Raw genomic sequence first — 24,597 nt, forward strand, 5'->3', positions numbered from 1 at the left:
AGGCCTCGGCCTCAGCAGGGCCGCTCGTCCCCTCGGCCGGGAGTTCTCCGTTTCAGCTCCGCCGGGCGGATGCCGGAACTCGCTCCCCCAGACCAAGCCCGAGAATCCTTCAGGCCAGGACGGCCTCATCTCAAGGGAGGCAGAACCGCGACCAGGACCACACCTCCATGCTGTAGCTGGTCCGCCCCCAGCAAGGAGGCCGCAGGACGCCTACGCCCGCCCAGGAGGACGCAAGTCAGTGACGTAAGGCGCGATGAAATTACGTCAAACGGCGCGGGGGCGGGCGTCCTGACGCAAGCGACTCACCAGGAAATACCAAGTCAAGGCTGTACGCCTGCGCCGTGATTAGAGTAGGGTCGTGCGCTTGCGCAATGAACTCCAAGACGCGGCGCGTGCGTACTGGTGTCTAGGGCGATGGGCGGGGTGTGGACGCCTTCGCTATGGCAGCCCGCGGTCTTTCTCAGTCTTGGGCTTCCTGACGCCTCCAGCAAGCGAGGTCTCTTGGGCCAGCTTCGCAGTCATGTACCCACCGCCGCCGCCGGCGCCTCACCGGGACTTCATCTCGGTGACGCTGAGCTTGGGCGAGAGCTACGACAACAGCAAGAGCCGGCGGCGGCGCTCATGCTGGAGGGTGAGGCGGGGTCCGGGTAGGGACGTCCTGCGGTGGGTAGCGTCCTACTGGAGCCTGGACCCTGGCGTCCGGGTCTCTTCCAGCTTGTAGAAGTTCCCCTGCCGCGTCTGGTTCCCGCAGCTTGGGTCCCGGTGTTGTTAGGTCCCCTGCCTAATGCCAGGTGTTTCTGGTGGTCCTTGGCGAGGGGCACGGGTCCAGCACGTATGGTAGATGCATGGTTCGTTCGACTCCCGAGCCAGGGCATGGGAATTTCAGGAGTGTTTGTCAATTGCATGTTCAGCTGAACAGATGGTGTACAGCTGTTGCCACGTATAAACTAGTGTGCCCTGTCACCCCTGGTGCTGCCCCAGCCATGTAAACTTTGCTGACAGGGAACTTCCCTTAAGTATGGACATGCCGCAGGTTCTCTCTGAATTGCTGTCCTCCGAATCTGTGACAAGTGTCATTTCTGGCTCTCCCTCAGAAATGGAAGCAACTTTCAAGGTTACAGCGGAACGTGATTCTCGTCCTCCTGGGCTTTCTGATTATCTGTGGATTCTTGTCTTATCTTCAGGCAGCTGACCAGTGGAAAGGTATCGGAAATACCAGTGGTGTTAGGGATGTGGGGGTGCAGGCTGAGGTCAGATACATTCTTGCAGTCCAGTTGAGACAGTACCAGGAGGCATATGTGGTGTCAGATGAGCAAGAGGTGGGAGTGGGGGTCAGTATGGCCACCTGGCTGTGCAGCTGACTGTAGGTCGCTCTTCAGGTATTTGGTGCCAGCAGTGCTGCCTCTCTCTGCCAGAGAATGTCAGTCAAGAGCATCAGTACCACTCACACGAAGTGTTCCTACCACTTGTTACAGTGTTTTGCCAAAGACCAACAGATTTCCTGAGAGGATGCTGAGGATCTCTTCTGGGATTCGCTAGGGTTGCCGTTCTTGGAGACCCAAACAGTGCTGTAAATTGTGCAGATGAAGCTATTTACCATCATGCTCTTCTTTCCAGTATAGACAATATGAAATTGATGTGTTTGGGTATTTGCGTGTTGTGCTTAAGGACACACTCTGCCAAATGCTTGAAAAGGAACTGATTCAGCCTGACTGTAGTCCCAGCACTTGGGAAGTAGAGGCAGAAGGATCAGGACTTTGAGGCTATCTTGGGCTACATAAAACCCTACTTTCAATAAAAAAAATATGTTTTTGTGTGTATATATGTATGTATGTAAATGTATATCAGATTTGATTCCTCTGGACTTTCTTGAATTCAGTAGCTTCTAGGAGATCTCACTGACCTAAAGCAAATAACACGTGTTTAGGCATCTCTTCGTGAGCCTATCTGGGCCTTAAGGTAAAAGATTTTCTTCCACAGGACTGAGTGGCACTCCTGCAGAAGAGCAGAAGATGAAGCCGGAAGTAGTCCCACCTGTCCTACCAGCTCCTCAGAAGGAAGGCGCTAAACCAGAAGAGTTTCCGGCCATAGTCCCTCAGGTATTTCCAGTAAAGGCTGTGCAGAGTTGCCGCTGGGGTCTGCTCTGGAGCCTTGCAGGTTGACAGACAGTGCCTCAAAGAGGCTGAAGGCTCAATTGAGGCTGTCTGTATAAAGCTGGGGAAAGAAGAGGAAGACACTTGCTTCAGTTTCTTTGCACAGCACCGTGGTCCAGCTCCAGTGTTAGGTGCTGACTGCCTACTTATGAGGAAAGAGACTTTTCCCTTTGGAGGAACCATAGGAAGGGCAGTATCAGACAACTGGCACATGGCAGAGTGCTGAGAGCTGGAGCCATTTGGGGAAACGTTCAAGAAGCCCCCATTTCTGTCTGGGTGGGCAGAGCAAGGTTGAAGGAGATAGACCTTTGTAAAGTTGTGGTTCTAGTGGTGCCTGAGGTGTGTGGCCGGTGCCCTCGGAAGATCTGAAGAGAGAGTAGAGCCATGCTCAGGTGGACATGCTTCACCGTGGAGAAGGTGCTGTCAGTTAGGTCATGGTGTGGGGATAGAGTGAGGGTCCCTGTGCAGAGGGACAGTGAGAAATGAGCAGGAGCCAGTAGAACACTGAGGTGCTCCATCTGACTGCTGTGTGTGCCTAGGAGGCATATGGAGACATTGTGGGTGGATGGTATTAGAATCACCTGTCAGTCATGTCTGGGGAGTCCTGGGTAGAGGCAGCATAGTTTGTCTAGGAGAGGTTTTGGGAATAGTCTAGCCCCATCCTGGGGTATCCACTCTGAGAAGTTTAGGATTATGGGGAGTGGAGCCTAGAGGTAGGTCAGAGGCAACAAGAGAGAAAGTTGCTGAGAGCTGATCTGTGATAGAGACGGGCTGGACCTAGGTTTCCTGAGAGCTGGGACAGTTGCCCATAGCAGTTGGGTTCATCTACACCCCGAAACCTTGGGCTGTCAGTTGCTTTTTTTCTCTATCACATAGCAGATGTTGTAAAACTTCAACTTCTCTGTGGGTGGAGTCCTGGGCACAGGTGGAGGTTTCATATCCTTGTAGGCTTTCATACAAACAGGAAGCCCTTGCTAACGCCTCTCTAGGGAATTGCTTTTCCAGTACTAGGTCCTGAATTGAGACATAGACACATATTGGTTGGGGATCCAAGCATGGCGTTGTCGTCTTGGTGAATTTGGGGGTACCTTCATTCTGAACAGGGAGTGTTGTACGTTTTATCTTCAGAAAGCTTGTCGTTACTAAGTTGCTGGATATTCACTAGAAAGGACAGGAGAGTAGACCAAGTCTGTGTTGGCAAGCCCCTTGGTCAGGCCATATAGGGAGTGGGTAGAGTTTGAAAAAGGACAATCAGCATGCTGCCCCTGTAGGATTGTTGATACAGCTTTTGAGTGACAGACTTGCTTCTAAACAGGTCTGTGCACATGGTGGTGATGCTTCCAGTTTCCTTGTGTTTTTCGGGAGATGCAGCACACGTCAACTCACCCCAGATAGGGATCCTACGATAGACCAAAGTACAGATACTACCAAAGTCCAATGACTTTTACTGGGGTTACTTACAGGACTATGGGGGAGAGGTTACTTATAGGTGAAGAAATGATCCAAAGACAGCTGCATCACCAAAGCCCACCCCAGCATGAGTGACAGCTCACATAAGCCGGGACCCTGGAGCACACTGCACAGCCTGCAGGCAGCTCAGCAGGTTGGACAGGGTCCTTTCCAGGTGCTGCAGTTGGTCTCAGCCTCTTCCTGGCAGCTGCTGGCTGCTGGTTTCAGGCAGGTGCTCTGGACTGGGTCTTTGCAGCTTGCCTTCCCTGAGGGTCTTCATTGCAGCTCAGCTCTTCTGAGAGGAACTCTCAGCTTTCATTTCTTCCTCTGGCAGAGAAGAGCAGAGAATCTGGTCAGTTTCAGGGGCTTCCTGCTTAGGGAGCTTCCCTGCAGGATGGAATGTTTCCATCGGGTGGATACTTTCCTGCTTGGTATTTCCTGTAAGTGGTAATGTTGCCAAATGCAAGAGATAAGTATCCTAAGTTTTTTTCCAGTCATTCAGTGTGCTGCCTTGAGCAGCTTTATGGACTTTGTCATGTGCTCAGCCTGACTTTTCCCGGAAGAGAGGTTTATACTCTAACCGATTTCAGTGTGAAAGGAGGAGGATTGGAATGCCGATAAGACAGGTAGAATGGAAGGCATTCATTGTCACCCTACTTAAGGCAATTTTTTAAATATTTGATGTACTTTAGTAGATTTAATTGGATATACACATTTGAGTACAGTTGGGGATTAGGTATCATGTGGATTTATTTACTTATTTATATAGTTAATTTTTCAAGACAGGGTTTCTTGTGTAGCCCTGTATAAACGGAGGCAGACCTTTCCTTTTGTCCCAACTGCCCAGTCCCAAATAATCGTACAGAAGTTTATATTAATTACAGAATGTTTGGCCTATAGCTCAGGCTTATCATTACTGATTATTAATTAATTATTATTAATAATTATTAGTTCTTAGAACTTAAGTTAACCCATTTCTATTAATCTGCACTTTGCCATGTGGTTTTGTGGCTTTCCTGTTTTCTCGCATGTCTTGTCCCTCTGGTGGCTGGCTCATATCTCTCCCAACTCTACCCTTCTTTCTCCCTGTGTCTCCATTTGGCTTTTCCGCCTGTCCTTATTCTGCCTGGCTATGGGCCAATTCAGTTGTATTATTAACCAGTGAGAGGGAAGCATGTTCACAGTGTACAGACGGATTATCCCAGGGCACCCCTGCCTGCCCTGGAATGGGATCTGTAAAGCAAGCTGGCCTTGAACTTAGAGAGTAGCCTGCTTCTGGAGTACTGGAATTAGGTCTGTGTTGTGTGCATTTTCATCCTGAGTTTTAGTATCTTCTGTCATGTAAATTCTTACAGCTGGGTCATCCATTGCATGCATGTATGTAATGTAATAAATGTAATTTACCAAATCGTTTATTGAGGATATAAATAAAGCTAAGGGTAAATTTCTGTGCCTGATGCTGTTAAGCACAGAATGAGTCTGGGGAGTACACTGTCCTGTTGCCAGGACTGCTCTGAGGGGAGGGTGGCAGTGGGGACCAACTCCATCATTTGCAGTCCTCCCCCCACGTTTTTCTTTTCTTTCTTTTTTCTTCCTTCCTTCCTTTCTTCTTTTTTTTTAAATTTATTTTTCGAGACAGGGTTTCTCTGTGTAACAGCTCTGGCTGTCCTGGAACTCTGTAGACCAGGCTGGCCTCTGCCTCCTGAGCGCTGGGATTAAAGGCATGTGCCACCACTGTCCAGCTATTTGCCCTTTGATTTGTGAGAACCCAAGGCTTTTTGCACTTTCTCAGATGGAGTGAGTAACCCTGGCTGCTACCCACAGTGTCTTTATCTTTGTCATTCTTATCCCTCTAGGACTGTTTCAGTTTTCAGCTGTTCCCACCAGAGCTCTCAGCTCTGTATCCAGGCCTGCATTAGCCATTTGCTATTTCACCAAGTTCCTAAGCAGCTCATTTTTCAAACCTGCAGACTGCTAAAAAGTGCAGCCAGTTCCCCAAGGCTTTAGTAGAACACAACAGCACACTGTCCTCTCTGGGTATGAATACACATCTGAGGGACAGAATCTTCTGCATATAGAGAAGCCCAGGCCATGATAGGTGATGTATTTTCACATGTAACTCTGATATTGGTTTAGAAGCAGCAAAGGCATTTCCGGAGGGGCCCTCCCCACCTGCAGATCAGACCCCCCAACACAGTCTCCAAGGAGGAAACCCAGGATGATGCTAAGGAGAAGGAGACAGCCCTGGGAGATGCCCAGCAGGAGGAAAACACACAGAGGACCATCATCAGGTACGAGCAGGAGATGGGTCTGAATTTGCAGTGTCTAATGCCAGCCTGTCTGGTTTTATTTTAATGAGAGTTCATTTTGTCCATGTCATATTTCCCATTTGAAATAGACTGTTCTAAAGATGGCTTCAATAAGTTTTATTATACAGTCAGCTTCAGAGCCACATGGTCTGAGAGCAGGACTATTTTAAGGCGTGTGAGGGTAGAAGGTCCAGAGGAATGGCGGGAAAGAGGAAAGTGAGACTCGGTCTTTTTCTGTGGCAGGTGGCTGTTGGGTGACAACTGGTGACAGGCACTTCCTTTTCTAGCCACCTATGACCTGGCAGTGAGCAGAATGAGAGGATGTGGCCTGGTTCCCTGGACTGGGCTGGCACTTGTCACTCAGCGAGTTGCTTGCTGGCTGTACTCACAGACGCCTTAGTCCTAGAAGGCCTTCAGCTTCACTTCCTGCTCAGTGTCACCCTTCAAAACATCAGGTGGAGCTCTCCCAGGAGGTGTGCCCTAACCTCTGAGCCTGAGGCGCTGTCCTAAGGATGTGCAACCTGAGGTCTTAGATCCACGAGCACATGAGGAGACAGGGTGGAAGTAGCGGCCTAGAAAAGTCCTAGGGAGAATAGCGGTTTGGAGAAGCTCTTGATCATGTTTGCAGGAGGAAAGGATTTGCTTCCACAGCCAGCATCTGATTCAGCTCGGTATTGATTATAGTATAAAGACAGGAATGGAGAGGTGGGTAGTAGCTGAGCCTGGGTCCAGTTCTACTCAGGTTGTTGAAGAGATCTTTTGAAGTGACAGAGAAGACTAGCATCCCCTCTATATAAGCATGGCATACAAATTGTGACGCATTCTTTGTTATAAAAAATAAAGAAGCCAGGTGGTGGCAGCACGTGCCTTTAATCCCAGCACTTGGGAGGCAGAGGCAGGTGGCTCTCTGTGAGTTTGAGGCCACAGAGTCAGTTCCAGGATAGTCAATGATACAGTAAAACCCTGCCTCAAAAAAAAAGAAAGAAAGAAAAGAAAGAAAGAAAGAAAGAAAGAAGCCAAGCATGGTAGCATGCACCTTTAATCCCAGCGCTTGGGAGGTAAAGGCTGGTGACTATTTGTGAGTTCAAGACCTGGTGTGTCTACGTAGCAAGTTCCAGGTGTCAGCCAAGGCTACTCAAAAAAAAAAAAAAAAAAAAAAAAAAAGGTGGGCCTGGGGAGATGGAATAGAAGTTAAGAACACTGGTTTTTGCAAAGGACCCAGGTTCAGTTCCCAGCATCCACATAGTGACTCATAGCAATCCATAACTACAGTTTCAGGGGATCTGACTTCTTCCTCTGACCTCTGAGGGCACCAGGTACACACGTGGTACAAATGCATACATACAGGCAAATGTTCAATACACATAAAAATTAAGACAGACAGAAAAACAAATATACTATAGCAGCAACAAAAAAGAAACCTTTGAGTCCACACTCAACCAAGTGTCATATGGCAAACCTCTGCCTGTTCCTGGTGTGCTTATCGTCAGACAGAACCCTGAAGGGACTCTCCAGATGTCATATCCGTGAGTAGAGACAGTGCCAGTCTAGGCAGCTACCCTGACTCCTGCACCCATCTGGTTTCTCTTTGGGTGTATTCAGTTTATTTATACCATAGCAACTTCAACTCTGGCCACTGCATCCGTCCCCAGGGTTGCTCCTTGTATTTTATACAGCCCTGGAATTGTCTTCTCCACACTCAGATGGCTCCCCAGGAAGCCATGTTCCAGATGGGTGCGTGTCAGGGTTAGTTGGCCGTGCTCCCACAGTGGAGCAGGCCTTGTCCTGGGCACATTGTGGGTTTGGAGGGTGTGACATCAACTGGTTCATCTAGCTGACTGCTTTTTCCCTGCTCCCCCCAAGCTGGCGGGGAGCAGTGATTGAGCCTGAACAGGCCACTGAACTCCCTTCAAAAAGAGCTGAAGCCTCCACCAAACCTCCTTTTCTGGCACCTAGGATGTGGAAAAATCCAGGTGAGTTTTCCTGCCCCCTTTCCTCACCAGAGCTGTGCCCAAGAGCCTGGCGGTTGTTACTCTACATGCCGATCCCTGCGCAGCTCCCCCTTCAGCACCCTTGCTCAGTCCACATACTTTGTGCAGCCCTGTGACTGTCTGTGGCTTCTTAGTTCCCCTGATTTTTTGCCTGAGCACTGAGCTATCAGAGAGGATGCTGTGTTTGAGAAGTCTAACTTTGCCATTCTGCTCCTGGGCCAGGTTGTGCCTTAGTGTAAGAAGATACACAAGATTAAAGTTATACATTTTAATGATAAAGATTCAATAAAATCATTTTTTTTATTTTGTTTTGTTTTGTTGACAGAGTTTCTCTGTGTAGCTTTGGCTGTCTTTGAACTTGTTATAAAGACCAGGCTGGCCTTGAACTCAGAGTGCTGGGATTAAAGGCATGCACCATCACTACTTGGACATCAATAAAAATAAATGCCTTGTTAAAGAAGCTGGGAATGGTGGCACACGCCTTTAATCCCAGCACTTGGGAGGCAGAGGTAGGCAGATCTCTGAGTTTGTGACCAGCCAGGTCTACAAAGCAAGTTCTAGGACAGCTAGGGCTGTTACACAGAGAGACCCTGTCTCAAAAAAAAAAAAAAATTGGGTCAACGATTAAGAGCACTTACTGCTCTTTTACAGGTCCTGAGTTCAATTCCCAGAAACCACATGGTGGCTCACACCTCTCTATAATGGGATCTGATGCCCTCTTCTAACATTCAGGCATGTGTGTAGACAGAGTACTCATGCCTAAAAAAATACATAATTTTTAAAACTTTTTTTAAGATTTATTATTTATTTTGTATGTAGTGGTTCTGCTGCCTATATTCTGCCTGCAGGCCAGAAGAGGACATCAGGTCTCATTACAGATGGTTATGAGCCACCATGTGGTTGCTGGGAATTGAACTTGGGACCTCTGGAAGAATAGTCAGTGCTCTTAACCTCTGACCCATCTCTCCAGCCCACATAATAAATTTTTAAGAAAATATGAGATAGCCAGGCGGTGGTGGTGCACACCTTTAATCCCAGCACTCGGGAGGCAGAGGCAGGTGGATCTCTGTGAGTTCGAGGCCAACCTGGACTATAAGAGCTAGTTCCAGGGCAGGCAACAAAGCAACACAGAGAAACCCTGTCTTGAAAAACCAAAAAAAAAAAAAAAAAGAAAAAAAAGAAAAAGAAGAAGAAAAGAAAATATGAGACACAAGTGTCCTTTGATGTGTCAACTTGTTTCAACTTATTTCTAGACCTAACAGGTGTTTGAACAGGTCTGTGGGCCACTGGGATTGTAGCATCATTTATTGAGATCTGCTTGGTCCTAGCCTTGTGCTAAGAGCTCTGTGTGTGTGCTAGCCCATTTCCATTCTCATAGTGTACCTAGCCTGTTTCTGTTAGTGTTCTTTGCTGTAAGAGATGTCTGTATAGCTCCATTGTACATATAGAAACTGAGGCTCTGGCTAGTCCTGCAAGAGCCTGCTTATAGGAAGCTGAACTCTGAGTCCTGATACCACTTGTTGGGGCACATAGAGACCACTGTGTTAGCAGTGGTAGGGTCAAGCCTTGTCTATCAACAGGAACCTTAGAACCTGGTGGGAATAGGCATGTGGTGTGGCACCCTAAAGACTGCTATGGGGGGCTGGAGAGATGGCTCAGAGGTTAAGAGTACTGACTGTTCTTCCGGAGGTCCTGAGTTCAATTCCCAGCAACCACATGGTGGCTCACAACCATCTATAATAAGGTCTGGTGCCCTCTTCTGGCCTGCAGGCATACATGGAAGCTGAATACTGTGTACATAATAAAAAAATCTTAAAAAAAAAGACTGCTATGTGCTGCCTAGTTTGGGAAGAGAAAGCTCCCCATTGAGGTGAGGCCATATAGGTACTGGTGTATCTGCACCTGCCCGTCCCTATGGGACTCTGGAATCTCATCCGGTTGGATAATATGTGTGTGTGCGCACCTAGGGTGTATGTGCCACAGTGCCCAATTGCTGGTTCCTACTTACTCCTAAGTTCACATCGCACACTCTGGTGGCCGTGCTCTGCATTCACCATCTGCTTCAGGGCTTTGCTCTGCTTTGTGGTAGCAGACCATAGCAATGCTTCCTTGTTTTCCATGAACAGAGATGGCCCTCAGGTCCTAGTGCCACTGCGTGTAGCCTGCAGAGGACTTGCTTACTGATCACTGTGTGCTGTGCTCTGGCCTCGGCCATCACTGCCTCACTGTAACTCACTCTGCCCATTTTATACCAAGATTCTGGCCAGATCCATCTCAGTACTGTAACTGAGGGGTCACAGCTGGTCTTTGACCCCTGCCTGCCCCAAGAGCGGGACTGTTCCCTACCACTTGTGTGTTCTCTCTAGGTCCCCCGAATGAGCGCCAGAAGGGGGTGATTGAGGCCTTTCTCCATGCTTGGAAAGGTTACCGAAAGTTTGCTTGGGGCCACGATGAACTGAAGCCTGTGTCCAAAACTTTCAGTGAGTGGTTTGGCCTGGGCCTCACCCTGATCGACGCCTTGGATACCATGTGGATTTTGGGTTTGAAGAAAGGTAATGACTCTTTGTTTCCGTGTGTGACACATAAGGCAGAGCAGTATGTCAGGGCTCCATGTGGGCCACAGAGGCTACTCCGTTGGACTTTGGTTTTCTCCTGTCCTGGGTACAGAAGGTGTGTGCTTGGTGTGTTCAGAGCCCAGTTTTCATTCAGCCACTCACTCAGAGCAGCTGTTTCTTACCTCCTGAAGAGCTAAAGGTGGCCTCTGCTCTCATTCAGTCTGCTCTGCTACAGTAAGAACGACTTGGCTCTGTAACTTCAAGAAGTCTTCTAGGTTATGCAGGTCCCATTTAATTTGGTAGTGTGGGTCCTCAATCATTTCTAATTGAGAATTGTTTTTATTTTAAAAGATTTATTTTTTATAATTTATTATTTTATGTTTATTGGTGTTTTGCCTGTGTGTATGTCAGTGTGAGGGTGTTGGGTTCCTCAGGAACTGGAGTTACAAACAGGTGTGAGCTGCCATGTGGGTCCTCTGGAAGAGCAGTCATTGCTCTTCATCGCTGAGCCATCTCTCCAGCCCAGATTTAGTATTTTTAATCATGTGTGGCATGTGTGTCTGCATGTAGCTCTGTGCATATGCACCCAGGTGCCCTTGCAAAGCCAAACACATCAGTTCCTCTAGAGCTGTAGTTGCACACATAAGTTATGAGTTTCTTTTTTTTTTTTTTTTCTCTTTCGAGACAGGGTTTCTCTGTGATTTTGGAGCTTGTCCTGGAACTAGCTCTTGTAGACCAGGCTGGTCTCGAACTCACAGAGATCTGCCTGCTTCTGCCTCCTGAGTGCTGGGATTAAAGGCGTGCGCCACCACCGCCCGACAAGTTATGAGTTTCTTTTTTTTTTTTTTTTTAAATTTTTATGGTTTATTTAACTTTATTTTATGTGCATTGGTGTGAAGGTGTCAGATCCCCTGGAACTGGATTTTCAGACAGTTGTGAGCTGCCATGTGGGTACTGGGAATTGAACCCGGGTCCTTGAGAAGAGCAGTCAGTGCTCTTAACCGCTGAGCCATCTCTCCAGCCCCTATGAGTTTCTTTATGGTGCTGAGAACTGTCCTACAATAGCAGCAAGTACTCTTAACCGCTGAGCTGTTACTCCAGCCCCAAATTGTTTGAGTGGCTGTCAGTGCGCCACTCATGCGCTCCTCATATCAGAGTGTCTGCTGGGGACTGTTTACGCTTACCAGAGCTGCTCCATGAGAGAGCCTTTTGTTTGGGATTGTTTGTTAAATGTATTGTTTTTGCGTGTCTCTGTGTAGGCGCCTGTGGGTATTACGGCACACATGTATAGGTCAGGCGCCAACTCATGGGAGTTGATGTTCTTCCACCATGTGGGTTCCTGGGATTGAACCTAGGTCGTTAGACTTGGTTCTAAGTGGGTAACAAACCATCTCGCCTACCCTATTTGTTAAGACAGGTCTCAGGTAGCCTAGGCTGACCTTGAACTACATGTATAGCTAAAGATACGTACCTCCACGGTATGCTATACCATGCCTGGCTAGTGTGCTTGGTTGGTTGGTTGGTTGGTTGGTTGGTTGGTTGGTTGGTTGGTTGGTTGGTTGGTTGGTTTGTTTGTTTGGCTTTAAAAAATGTCTTGGGGATAGAAAGATGGCTCAGTGGTTAAGAGCATTGGCTGTTCTTCCAAAGGACCAGGTTCTGTTTCCAGTACCCACATAGCAGCTAACAACTGTCTGCAACTTCAGTTTCAGAGGATTTGATGCACACATTTCATACACAGACATTCATACAAGTAAAACATCTGTACACAAAAATAAAATCTCAAAATATATTTTAAAACAGCGTCTTGGGAGACGGAAGAGATGGCTCAGTGGTTAAGATCACTGGCTTAGAGCACAGGTTTAGTTCCCATCACCCACCTGTAACCTCATTTCCAGAGGGAATCTGACACTGTCTTATCATCTCTGCAGGCATCGTACATACATCATGCACAGACATATATGCCCACACAACACTCACATATGTAGAAATAATAAAATAAAAACAGGGTCTTGGTATATAGCCCAGAAGGTGAAATGTAGCCCTGTCCTTGAGCTTGGGCAGTCTTCCTGCTCAGCCTCCCAGTGCTAGGACTGCAGGCCATAGAACGACAGATTTATACACTTGTTTATTTATACATAGAATGACAGATTTATACACTTGTTTATTTATACATAGAACGACAGATTTATACATTTGTTTATTTATACATTTGTTCCTTTGCTTTCACCCTTCCATTACACAGAATTTAAGGAAGCAAGGAATTGGGTGTCAGAGAAATTAGACTTTAAGAAAAATGTCGATGTCAACCTGTTTGAGAGTACCATCCGCATCTTAGGGGGCCTGCTGAGCACCTACCACCTCTCGGGGGACAGTCTCTTCCTGAGAAAAGCCGTGAGTATTCCTGGACGAGGGTTCCCGTAACTTGATGTGGAAATGTGGAGGATTTATTTCCAGTTTCCTCTTCCAGTGCATTTGGTTTTCTTCTGCATTGGTGTGTATGAGCTGCCGCAATGCTTTGTTGCTGTGTGTAGGGCAGTCCCTCGGTGCCGGTGCTTAGCCTAGTTTTGCCGTGTGATGGGTGTTAGCGAGCCACCAAACTGTGTCTCCACTTGGGTGCAGATGGGTGACGTGGAAAAGCTCTCACACTTGCATCTCTGTTGTGCTTTGTGTTAGGAAGATTTCGGAAAGCGGCTAATGCCTGCCTTCACCACACCCTCCAAGATTCCGTACTCTGATGTCAACATTGGCACTGGATTTGCCCACTCGCCCCAGTGGACATCAGACAGCACAGTAGCAGAAGTGACAAGCATTCAGCTGGAGTTCCGGGAGCTCTCTCGTCTCACGGGAAATAAGAAATTCCAGGTAGGGGCTAGAGAGATGGCTCTGTAGTTAAGAGCATTTGCTGCTCTTGCAAAAGGTCCCAGGTTCAATACCTAGAAACTACATGATGACTCACAACCCTCTGTTTTGTACCTTTTTTGTTATTTGTTTGTTTGAGTCATAGTTTCTCCATATCTTTCTGGCTTGCTTAAAACTCACTATATAAACCAAGCTAGGCTGGACAGTGGTGGCGCATGCCTTTAATCCCAGCATCTTTGTGAGTTCAAGGCCAGCCTGGTCTACAAGGGTTAGTTCCAGGACAAGCTCTAAAACTACGGTGAAACCCTGCCTTGGGGGAAAAATAAAACAAAAAAACAAGGTAGCCTGGAATTCATAGAGTTCACCTGTGTCTGCCTCCAGAGTACTGGGTTTAAAGATGTGAGTCACCACATCCAGCTCTTTTCTCTGTAACTCCAATTCCAGGGATCTGACGCCCCCTTCTGGCCTCTGTGTGTCCCAGGCTTGCAAGTGGCACAAAATAAAAATAAATTCTAAGGGACAAAAAAAAAAAATTTCAGACAGGATGGGCAGGTTCTAGGTAGACATATCCCTGGATATGAGTGCTTCTCACAAGTGTAATTACTGTGTGTGTGCATTTCATTTTCCTTTTTCTCCCAATACAGAGTTTCTCTATGTAACAGTCCTGGCTGTCCTGGAACTTGCTCAGTAGACCAGGCTGTCCTTGAATTCACAGTGATCCACCTGCCTCTGTGTCCCAAATGCTGGAATTAAAGGGGTGCACCACCACCTGGCCATTGTTTTTTATTATTATTTGTATGTATGTGTGTACTTACTATGGTGCATGTGTAGAGGTCAGAGGACAGCTATGTCTCTGTCTTTCTAACTTTATATACGTGGGTTCCAGGGTTCCAGGGATCAAACTCAGGTCCACGTTGCATGGCAAGTGACTTTACCTGCTGGGCCATCTGATTGATTCTCATTGGTTCTCAATATGTCTGTTACATAAAACCAGCTATTAATAGCCTCCTCATCTTGTGAAATGGAAACTTGCCAATTAAAGACTCTGTGTTTCCATTCCCAGCCCCTGACAACTCCAGTCTACTGTCTGTCTCTATGAAGGGGTATGTACAAGGGACTAACGTGTGGAGAATCCACACTCTGCCATCTCCTGGTGGCCTTTTCCATTTAGTTTCTGCTGTGTTGCTGCAATTGTTGGGGTTCCTTTCTTTCCCTGGAACTCGCTTGGTAGACCAGACTGGCCTTGAATTCACAGAGATCCGTCTGTCTCTACCTCCCTGACTGTTGAATATTTTTATCAGGAAAAGAAAGAATTGATTTTCTTCTAATGGTTTGGGGTTTTTGTTTGTCATTTCTTTGTATGTATGTTTGAGGTAAGATCTCAGTCTGTAGGCTAGGCTGGCCTTGAACTTGATGCAATTCTCTTGAGTTACAGGCCTGAGCAATTATGCATTGGTTGTCCTGATACTGTTTAATCAATTGAGATCATCCTGTTGATATTTGTGACATTTAAATGATTCTCATGCACTGAAACCATCCTTACCTCTTGAGCCAGGAGGCATGGCAGGTTAATGTTTCTAAACTGCTTTGTTAGCTTGTTGTGGAGGAGCTCTGCTTCCATGTTGGTAAAGAATTTGGGTTTAGGGGGCTGGAGAGATGGCTCAGAGCTTAAGAATGTGGTTTCAGGGGGCTGGAGAGATGGCTCAGAGGTTAAGAATGTGGTTTTAGTTTTCTTCCTGCTGGTACTTTCATGTGGTGTTAGGATATTGCTGGCTTCGTGGGACAGGACAAGAAGTGCCCCCCTTCCATTTCCTGACGTTTGGGGAAGAATTGACTGGTGTAAGCCCACTCTCCCCTTGTCTGCCACAGGAGGCCGTGGAGAAAGTGACAATGCACATCCACTCCCTGTCTGGGAAGAAGGACGGGCTGGTACCCATGTTCATCAACACGAACAGTGGCCTCTTCACCCACCCAGGAGTGTTCACCTTGGGTGCCAGGGCTGACAGCTACTATGAGTACCTGCTGAAGCAGTGGATCCAGGGTGGCAAGAAGGAGACACAGTGAGGCCTGACCCACTGCCTTGATGCAGGGCCCCGAGCTTCTGTCCCCGTCCATTGCTGGGAGCCAGCAGTGGTGCGGGTGGTTTGGCTTCCCTATGTGAACTTACTTCCCAAATGGGATGAGCCTTTCAGCAAGCATCAGTGCCTACATGGCAGGTGCTCAAGGGCCTGAGCTTTGACTTGGGCCGTGTGTGCAATGTCTGCTCCCCAGGGAGGGGCAGGTCTAGCGGTCGTGTATGGGTCAAACTGAGCAAAGCTCCTGGTCCTGTAGCTCTAAGGAAGACTGTACATGACCATGCCCCGAGTAACCTGACTTGTGATATTCACAGGTTGCTGGAAGACTATGTTAAGGCCATCGAGGGAATAAAGACACACCTGCTACGGCATTCTCAGCCCGGAATGCTCACCTTCGTGGGAGAACTTGCCCATGGCCGCTTCAGTGCCAAGATGGTAAGTTGTGTGGACTGGCAGAGCCTTTAGGAGGCTACTACTTTCTTTGTGGCTTCTAAGGCCTTAGGTTTTTTGTTTTGTTTTGTTTTTTTGTCAGAAGTAATAAAGAAATCTGGTCATCAGCTATCAGCAGCTGTGTCATGACCACAGGTTGACCTTTGCTGCCTGGCTCGACCTATTCATGTGATAGCATCAAGCAGAGCCTCCACGTGCCCTGCGTTAGCAGGCACAGGCTCTCCCAGGGCCAGCTGCCTTCCTTGTGGTTCCGGAAGTGCAGCAGGTCTCTGAAGGTATTTGTGGGTAGGATGAAGGGGTCCAGAGGGCCTGAGTCAGTATGGCCCCCTGCAGGAGCCTGCACTGGAGTTTCCCCCTGGATTCTCTGGCACAAATACTTGGCCTGGACAAGTCTGCATGTGACAAGTACCGCTCAGCCTCACTGCCCCTGGGTCAGGCTGAGTGTACTTGGTGGCAGCCAAGCATTGTGGACCTAGGTCTAGATGTGACACTCTGCTTCCAGGACCACTTGGTGTGCTTCCTGCCAGGGACACTGGCTTTGGGCGTCCATCATGGCCTGCCGGCTGACCACATGAATCTGGCTCAGTCACTCATGGAGACCTGCTACCAGATGAACCGACAGATGGAGACAGGTCTGAGCCCTGAGATTGCACATTTCAACATGTACCCTCGGGCAGATCATAAGGATGTGGAAGTCAAGGTGAGTCTGGTGTGGGCTGCATTTGGGCAGGGTGGTGCCAGCAGGGCTGGATACTCCATGAGCCTCTTGCTCTGCCCCTAGCCAGCTGACAGGCACAACCTGCTGCGGCCGGAGACGGTGGAAAGCCTGTTCTATCTGTACCGTGTCACAAGGGACCGCAAGTACCAGGACTGGGGCTGGGAAATCCTGCAGAGCTTCAATAAGTACACACGGGTGAGCTGTTGGGCACCTCTTTGTGGTCTTGGGTGGTGACAGACACAGCTGGGTTCCAGCAAAGCTCTGGCAGGACCCACACTTGAGACTGCTGGGGCACAGGTTGGGAGGAGCCAGCTTCCTGGGGCCTTTAGTTGGCTGTCCCCTAGTAGTGTGTGCCCTTGATAGGGTAGTCATCTTGCTGAACTGAGTGGCATTGGGGCCCTGTTGTCTGGAGGCTTACAGACGTCCAGTGTCTCTGGGCTCACTCTCAGAACCCAAGCTTTTCTGAGAAGGGTTTCTTTCTCTTGCCCTACGGTGCCCATGGTTTATGAAATATTGCTCAGTGACCCAGAGTACTGCCCTCACCCCACCGTTCCCACCTGGAGTTCATGGTTCACCTTGCCCTCTCATTGGGAAGGGTTAGGAAAAGTGGTGGGACTAGACATAGTCTAGGAGTGATACCCAGCTCTTGGCCCCAAACCTCAACTTCATCTTTTTGCCTGTGCCTGCCCTAGGTTATGTAGAATAAGCAAGGTGCTGGCCGTGTCCTGTGACCATACCCTTCCGGAGGCAGTTTCTGGTCACTCGGCTTGTTGACATTTTACAGGGTCCTTGTGGCCATTACTTAGGTGGTCATTAGCCCTGAGTCTACCCTGGGGTCACAGATGCTGGGGTTGAGCAAGTAGCCTGGGTGACCCCTCTTGCTAGTGGTTCTTCCTGAAGCTTGACTCTTCAAATTGGGCCCAAGCTGTGCTCAACCTGTGTCATCGCGGCTTTGGCTCTGATGCAGGTCCCCTCAGGTGGCTATTCTTCTATCAACAACGTCCAGAATTCCCAGAAGCCTGATCCCAGGGACAAGATGGAGAGCTTCTTTTTGGGAGAAACGCTGAAGTACCTCTACCTGCTCTTTTCTGATGATATGGAGCTGCTCAGCCTGGACACGTGTGTGTTCAACACAGAAGCCCATCCTCTACCCATCTGGGCTCCTGCCTAGCAGGATAGCACCTGGGCTGGTGACCAATGGCAGATTGAGGTGGGCATAGCGGGTCTGTGACCTTCACAGGCCCCACGTAGTTTTGGGCAGCTATCAAATGTGATGTTCCTGCCCAGTTCTAGGCCCCTCCTGTCTCAGCTCTTCATGAAGATATTGGGGGGAACAAGAGTCAAATTAGCAGGTATGGGATTCTGGGATTTAGGGTAACCAGTCTGCCAGAAGCCTTTGAGTTCCTTGAAAACTCATGTCATGACTCCTGGTTCTTGTCCCCAAATGACCCTAGTGGCTGGCTGCAAGCAGCCCCATGGTGGTCCCAAGACTACCTCCTGGGACCACTCAGGACCCCAGTGCCTGTGTTGAGTTCAGAGGGATAGCCCAAGTCAGTGAGGTGCCAAGCTTGGCCTGACAGCCTGTGCAAGTCCTGACCCACAGGTCTGGTGGGCCTTGTGACCTCAAAGGGCCTTGTGGCTCTAGTGTTTACGGGTTGGACTCAGGGATCCTCCTGGCTACCCTACTGGGCTGGCAGGGGTTAGAACAGCAAATTGTCTTATTTCCAGGATACCCTGGTGTAATGTGATTTCTCAGCTGAGATGAGCGTGGACTTGGTCCCACTGTAATGGTCCTGTGTTGGGGAGGGAGTGGTATCTGTGGACTGCAAAGTCTGGACTGGCTGTAAGGGACAGCAGGTTCTCTGGGTAATGTTGCAGTAACTGCCCCCAGAGTTAGAGCTGCTGTTCACTTCAGATCAGAAGAGTGGGGAGAGCAGACTTGGGGGCGTTCTGTAAATAGGCCAGAATGCTTGGTTTGTGCTCTCAGAATGGTCTGAAGACCACCAGCTGGCTGGTCGGAGTACATTGTGGAGGAGGCACACCAGCAGAAGCGTGTACCTTGCTCTTTCTCAGATGTTTGTGCCTTGGTGTGGGAGCCTATGGACATGAGGGTAGGGTAGGCCCTATCTTTGATCTGTTGTTAGTGGACTGTCCCTGAGCCTTGGCTGGTAGTTCCCCATCCAACACCAGGGTAATTCCACACAGCAGTGTAGGGTAAACTGTACAGAACCTAAGGCACCTCAAGGCTCTGGGCCTGTGTTCCCTGTGCACCCCCAAGATCTGGAGGTTTGACCTCACTCCCCATCTGCAGCTCAGAGCATCTCAGTGACAGCCACCTTGTGTCTCTGAGGCACAGTAGTTGCCCCAGGGACTTCCTGTCAATCACTTGTACCCCAAACCAGCTCTAATCCCAAAGGTGTCTACAGAGGACCTGCCAGGTGACACATCCTTAGGACTCACTCCTGTGTATAGAGGCTGCCTCCCCACTTGGGGCTGCATCCCTTCCTGTTGATGTTGGTCTTTCCCGTGTGTCCTCTGGACCAGGAGCCCCATATACTGATGAATGGGCAGCCTTAGGCTTTGGGCGAGGCCTGAGCAACTGAGAAGTATGTATTTTCCATCTCTGGCATGATCTCCCAGATGTATTCTGGAGGGAGTGGTCACTACCGAGGGACAGCACCTGTCCCTGTGGCCCTCTGAAGAGTTGCCATGGGTCAGAATAACCGAGTTGAAGATGTCCACAAAGCTGCGAACTGATGGCCGCGTTGAAGCAGATGACGTGGGAACAGTCATGGGAGGGGAGGCTGGCGCGGGGAAGGCAGATTCCCTCCCTCTCACCCTGAAGCACGAAGCCTGAGAGCTGGAGTCTGTGCTTAATTAAATGTCTAACTGGTCTCTGCAGGCTGTGTGCAGTGTGCTGTCTTGTCTAGAGCATATCCCAAGGGTCCCGTCCCTCCACACCTGGACCCTGCCAGACAAGAAGGAAACATCTAACCAACAACCATAAGTTTATTTGGTTCCTTCCGTCCACCACCAGCTTTGGTACCCCTTGCTTGAAGTTCACAGTAGGCAGGCTGCCGTGATCTGGACGGTCCTTCAGATGTGAGGTGAGTTGTCATGTCACAATTGCTCACATAAAATAAGGGATCTCTGGGTCCTGCTGTGCCTTAGCTGGAAGAATGCTGCTTCTCAGGCCCAGGCCACCAGGGCATTGCTGGTCACTTTCGTCTGGCTGCCTCTACCCACTCACGGATGAGGGTGGCTTCCAGTTTACGCACCTCCACGACAGATGGAGGGTCTTTTGGGTTAGATGCTCTAAGAAGAAGACAGACAAGGGGCCACTCAGGTGGCTAGCATACAAGGTGAGTGAGCTTCATGGCCATCCAGCCCACATCCCACCACTGGCCCAGAGTCATCAAGGAGGGAAGCGGTGGGCTGTGCCTCACTGACCTGAGGTCTAGGTGATGTGCTCCCCCCTGGATGGTGACGGCAATGACCGACGTGCTCAGGTTGCTGGGAATCTGTTGGAGGAATCTGAGTTATGTGACCTGTGCTTTAAGCCACAGGTGGGCAGCCCCTCTCCCACCCTGGCACTGTCTGGGGGATGCAGCTGAAGCAGTAGTGAGTTCACTGTGCAGCCTCAGGTGGTGCCATTGGAAAAGAAAGGTGGAATCTGATGGGCCAGATGTTAGGCTGCATTAAGTGATGTGGGAAAGAAGCCCTCGAGAGAGAGAAGAGCAGCAATGGCCCAGTGAGCCTGAGCGAGAAACTAGAACGGCAGAGGTTCTTTGAAGAGTCTGGCAAAGTGGGAACAGCAGCAGACACGGCCAAACCTTGCCAAGAGTACCTATATGGGGCCATCTGCTGCCAGGTTGGGACTTACCCCGCCCCCTGCCCAGGGGTCTAAGTCACCATTGGAGAAGATGATGTTGCTGGCAGCTTTAAGGTCTGAAAGGAACAAAGTAAGTGGTAGCAGGGCATCCAGTATGGCCTTTAAAGCCGTGAGCTGCATCTAGGACCCTTCCTGACTCCCAATCCCAAGTCCTTTACCGCCACCCCAGAAGCTGGTTCGTAGCCAGTCCCGCCGAGGCCACACGCCCCATGTATCCAGGCAGTATTGCTGGCGGAGTTCCTCAGAGAACGGGATGTCAGGGAACATGTCCGTCATGTTGTTGCTGTCAAAGGTCAGATTGATCTCCGTACAGGCCTGCGGGTAGCCCACAGTGAAATAAAGCAGGCAAGCCACCCATCCCCACCCCTACAGTTGGCAGTTTAGCTCCCCTGTGTCCACAAACCTGGTAGTCCCAGGCCTTGGCATCAGGGCCAGTGCCACAGCCAGTGGGGTCAGCACATCTCTGATAGAGCTGGTAGATGTCAAAACAGGGCTCCGTTCCAGAGGAGTTGTAGACCAGCCCTGGATAGGAGGAAAGCTGGGACCCGCGGCTGGACACTACATGCTCAGGCCCCTTCCCACCCACCTTGGAAGGAAGGCGAAGGTAGGTGTGCCTCAGCAGGAAGCATTGAGGTCTGTGGAGCGTGTGCCAGCAGCTGGCCTGGCCTCTTCAACAGCTGATAGCTACCTGCCTCACTCCCAGCACCCTGAGCCACAGCAGGGCAGGACAGGCATGCAGGCTTTGTGACTGGGGATTGCAAAAGCCTCAGGCAACTGGAGTGTGCTCCTCTGACGGGAAGTCATGCTACCCACTTGAGCCTCTGCCCAGCTACAAGTCTTGTCCTTTCAAAAGCTGAACTGAGTCCCCTCCTACATCTCAGTCTACTAGACCAAGCCCCAGTTCAGGGCTCTGGGTCTTTTCCTACTCAGCTCTTACTGTTAGGGTCTCTCTACCCTTGGCCCATGAAGGCCAAAGAGTAGACCAACCTGTCAGTGCTCGTAGGCCCATGATCCTCTGGTTCTCTCTCAGCAGCCGTTCACAGCCCACCTAGAGGAGAAGGGCAGCAGAATATCTGAGCAGAGGCCCCTTGCCCAGTTTGACCTTCCCTGGTCCCAGAATGTGGGTCAGGGCTGCTAGCCTACATGGCTATGACAGATTAGTATCTGATGGTGCCAAAGCAGGTGCTACAAGGCTCTTGGGCCAGGCCTGAGGGGACCAGCACCTAGGGAGAGCCACCTCACCTTGACAGGGTTGGCAGGAAGATTTCCAAGGAAGTCAGTAGGGTATGGGTAGTCCATCATGGCGAGCATGGTAAATGCATTCCGAGCAAACCCAAAGAGCTGAGTCAGGTCCTTTGGGCTGGAAAGCAATTGGCAGGTACCAAAATTCTGCCTGATGGTGTCATAAGCTGGGAAGAGAGAGGCCAGGAGAGGGGGCTGAGGAAACTGCTGGCAAGTGTGAAAGACGAGAATGAGTACCCAAAGCGGGCAGCAGGCCAAGAGGGACCTCCTCACCTCCCTGGAGGAACAAGTCCTTGATTTGCTGGAAGGCATCCCGCACAGCCTGGGCGCACTTGGGACTCTGGTCATAGAAGTCCTGGAGACAAGACCATGGCTGCTGCTGCTGCTGCTGTACCCGCACTAGCCTGAGGTACCCAGGAACCCTCACTCACCGCTGTGACGTCTTGGAAGAATTGGTAGGAGTCACCAAGGCCTGCAACAGCTACCACAGGAGCACTGGCTGCCAGTGCCCCCACCACCAGATGGGGATACTTCATCCTCATATAGGCGCTCAGCATCCCCCCATAACTGGGGACAGAGCACAGGATTATGGCTGTGGAAAGTGCCTGCGTGCCCAAGCCCGCAGCCTCACCCCATCCTCCAGGCTGAGGTTCCTGGGCTGGACCTTTCTCCTCCCCTTGGTCTTTCCCTGCTCAGAATTCTGCACAGTGTGGAGGGACTTGAACCTTTTAGGCCTACTCTTTCTGACCCCAGGGCCAATGCAGATATAACCTTTACTGGGGAAGGGCACCTGTGGGAACGGGGATTGTCCCATTAGTGTGGACAACATAGTCTCCGAGGTCCAGTTGAGGAGGAGGTAAAACTAGACCCAGTCCTTAAGGACTGAGAACACGGTCTGGGTAGAGGAGTGGAGATCATGAGACATGTTTGGCCCTTCTTATATAGGGCGTCGCCAGGTACAACGTGGGCATCAGGGAAGGGTAGGAGTAGGGTTCCTTCAGCTTGGGTATGGGTCAGAATTGTGTGTCCTGAAGGTAAATCAAGGACCCACCTCCCTCCGAAGGCTACGACGGGAGCATCCGGGACCCCAAGATCTTGCCGCAGGGCCTGGAGCAGCACAGCAAAGTCAGCCAATGCCTGCTCCACAGTCAGCAGCTGCATATATCCACGCTGTGTGGACTGCACACCGAATGGAAGCGATTTCCCGTAGTACCGCTGCGGGAAGCAGGAAGGGATGGCTAACCGCTGCCTCTGCACTCCCCCACCTCCTTGAGCCCAGGGACTGCGGGGAAACATCCAGATACCCACGTGCTCCGCGAAGACAAGCAGGGCCCCCTGCTGTGCCGCCAGTTCCACCATGAAACCAGAGTTGTTAGCGAAGGTCCAGATGTCCCCTTCATTCCCGGTGTAGAAGAAAATGGGCCCCTCGCCCGCCTTCCAGAACTTATCTGTGGAAAGTGAGTTTCCGTGAGGGCAGAGACAAGCCGGCAGAAGACTTGCCGTGAGGACAACACTAACCTGACGTCAGGAACCGCTGTCCAAAGGTTTTGTTGCCGAAACTCTCAAAGTTGAAATGGTCCATGTATTGCTCAAAATAGTTCTCCTCAAAGTCGGGGTCTAGAACTCTGTCAGCTGAGAGCGGGTGCAGAGGCTCAGGAGCTGGCAGGGATCATCAGGGACCCAGGAGGGTCAGGAGGGAGGACGGCCAGTAACACTCACCTCTGACTTGGAGGTTGCGCAGCCCCAGTGCCAGCAGCAGGACCAGGACCCAGGAAAGGGTCCCATGGTTCACAGAGACACAAGGCTGGAAGATCATGCCTGATTCTGAGATGGGCGCCGGCAGTCATGTGACGCAGGTCACATGACAGACGTGGCCGGCCGGGCAACATCACGTGACAACTTCGCAGAACCTTTCGTACGTAGGTAGCCGGAGGACCACTTCTACTCCTCCCTTATGCATTGCCCTCTGGGTTGTATGATGTAATATTAAGGGTTCCCTGGGCCCCTATTGTGTTCTCACGGAGATGACCACTGTGGAGACCCAGGAAGCAGACGGAGAGGTCTAGGGCGTGTCCGGACTGTGTGGTCTCCCTAAGTGTCCAGTTGCTGAATACCACAGAGTGATGGAGGATCCTCCCACACTGGGATACTGCAGGGTGTTGAAGTCCCCAGGGGTTGCCGGCCCCATATCTTCCACGGCGGCTGGAGCTACGTCCTCATTCGGCACATCAGCACATCTGTGTGCTAGGTACTGAGAGCTGAGCTGGGACTTCACCAACGTGGACTCAAGTCAGAATGGCCACCCCGCCCCCAGCCTTCAGTACTGGTCAGCACCCTTGCTTCACTGACATGCCCGTAATCCCAGGGCCAGGGAAATTGGGACAGTTCTTTCTGCCCTAAGAGAGTGGCCTCAGGAAGGTAGGGGTGTTGGGAATTGCTGCGGAGGCAACAGTGTCTGAGAGAGGCTTATCTAAGTGGCATCAAGGATCTCTGAGCTTCGAGTGTGTGGCCTCTCTGTTCTCCTGACTGTTGGCACTGTGTCCATGCCCAGACAGAGTGCGGGAGACGGAGGGACAAGGTTCCTCTTGGAAGCTGCCCTCCACCTGGTGGCGGGGAGGGTACAGGGAAAAGAAAGAACCAGTTTTCTCTCAGAAACCCAGTCCCAGGTCTGGAAGAGGGGAGAGATCCACGGGAGTTGGAGCTTGGATTGGCTCAGCTGGGAGTGGAACATGTCCAGCCATCTTGGGCACGGTCCGGTGGGACACACAGCCCAGAGCTGTGGGATGCTGGGCACAGATCAGGAAAGCCCCATCCTGTGCAGATACCTTCGTTGTTATGAATTTCTGGGGGTGTCGGTGTTGCATTGCCCATACCTGCAGGATTTCATACCATGTCACTTCCTGA

The 24,597-nt window shown here is 50.3% G+C and overlaps 2 protein-coding genes across 3 annotated transcripts; one reads left to right on the forward strand and one right to left on the reverse strand.

Moving 5' to 3' along the window:
* Positions 1-415: 415 nt before the first annotated feature.
* Man1b1 (mannosidase alpha class 1B member 1) lies at positions 416-19,460 on the forward strand. Of its 2 annotated transcripts, none has more exons than XM_057755392.1 (13): positions 416-631; positions 1,095-1,203; positions 1,981-2,099; positions 5,739-5,893; positions 7,775-7,884; positions 10,269-10,454; positions 12,700-12,848; positions 13,131-13,319; positions 15,186-15,376; positions 15,706-15,826; positions 16,344-16,541; positions 16,623-16,754; positions 17,527-19,460. In XM_057755392.1, the coding sequence occupies exons 1-13, from the start codon at positions 521-523 to the stop codon at positions 17,728-17,730; spliced, it is 1,974 nt and encodes a 657-aa protein (XP_057611375.1). In that variant the 5' UTR covers positions 416-520; the 3' UTR covers positions 17,731-19,460. The 2 variants fall into 2 exon arrangements, with proteins under 2 accessions (XP_057611375.1, XP_057611376.1); XM_057755393.1 differs by having other exon boundaries at positions 16,627-16,754.
* A 100-nt stretch (positions 19,461-19,560) lies between these two features.
* Positions 19,561-23,534, reverse strand: Dpp7 (dipeptidyl peptidase 7). Its single transcript, XM_057755209.1, has 13 exons — positions 23,413-23,534; positions 23,212-23,325; positions 23,002-23,141; positions 22,745-22,908; positions 22,125-22,260; positions 21,967-22,048; positions 21,694-21,860; positions 21,439-21,499; positions 20,855-20,973; positions 20,610-20,766; positions 20,443-20,507; positions 20,010-20,080; positions 19,561-19,874 (listed from the first exon to the last, which is right to left on the reverse strand). The coding sequence occupies exons 1-13, from the start codon at positions 23,507-23,509 to the stop codon at positions 19,778-19,780; spliced, it is 1,470 nt and encodes a 489-aa protein (XP_057611192.1). The 5' UTR covers positions 23,510-23,534; the 3' UTR covers positions 19,561-19,777.
* Between the last annotated feature and the right edge of the window lie 1,063 nt (positions 23,535-24,597).

Source organism: Chionomys nivalis, chromosome 22 (assembly GCF_950005125.1).
Source record: "Chionomys nivalis chromosome 22, mChiNiv1.1, whole genome shotgun sequence".
NCBI classification, from domain to species: Eukaryota; Metazoa; Chordata; class Mammalia; order Rodentia; family Cricetidae; genus Chionomys; species Chionomys nivalis.

Coding starts and splice junctions, on each gene's coding strand:
- Dpp7 (XM_057755209.1), bottom strand. CDS start 23,509: ATGATCTTCCAGCCTTGTGTCTCTGTGAACCATGGGACCCTTTCCTGG. Junction 22,909..23,001: donor TGCTTGTCTTCGCGGAGCAC/GTGGGTATCTGG, acceptor TGCTTCCCGCAG/CGGTACTACGGGAAATCGCT. Junction 20,508..20,609: donor AACCAGCTTCTGGGGTGGCG/GTAAAGGACTTG, acceptor TGTTCCTTTCAG/ACCTTAAAGCTGCCAGCAAC.
- Man1b1 (XM_057755392.1), top strand. CDS start 521: ATGTACCCACCGCCGCCGCCGGCGCCTCACCGGGACTTCATCTCGGTG. Junction 1,204..1,980: donor GGCAGCTGACCAGTGGAAAG/GTATCGGAAATA, acceptor TTTCTTCCACAG/GACTGAGTGGCACTCCTGCA. Junction 2,100..5,738: donor TTCCGGCCATAGTCCCTCAG/GTATTTCCAGTA, acceptor ATATTGGTTTAG/AAGCAGCAAAGGCATTTCCG.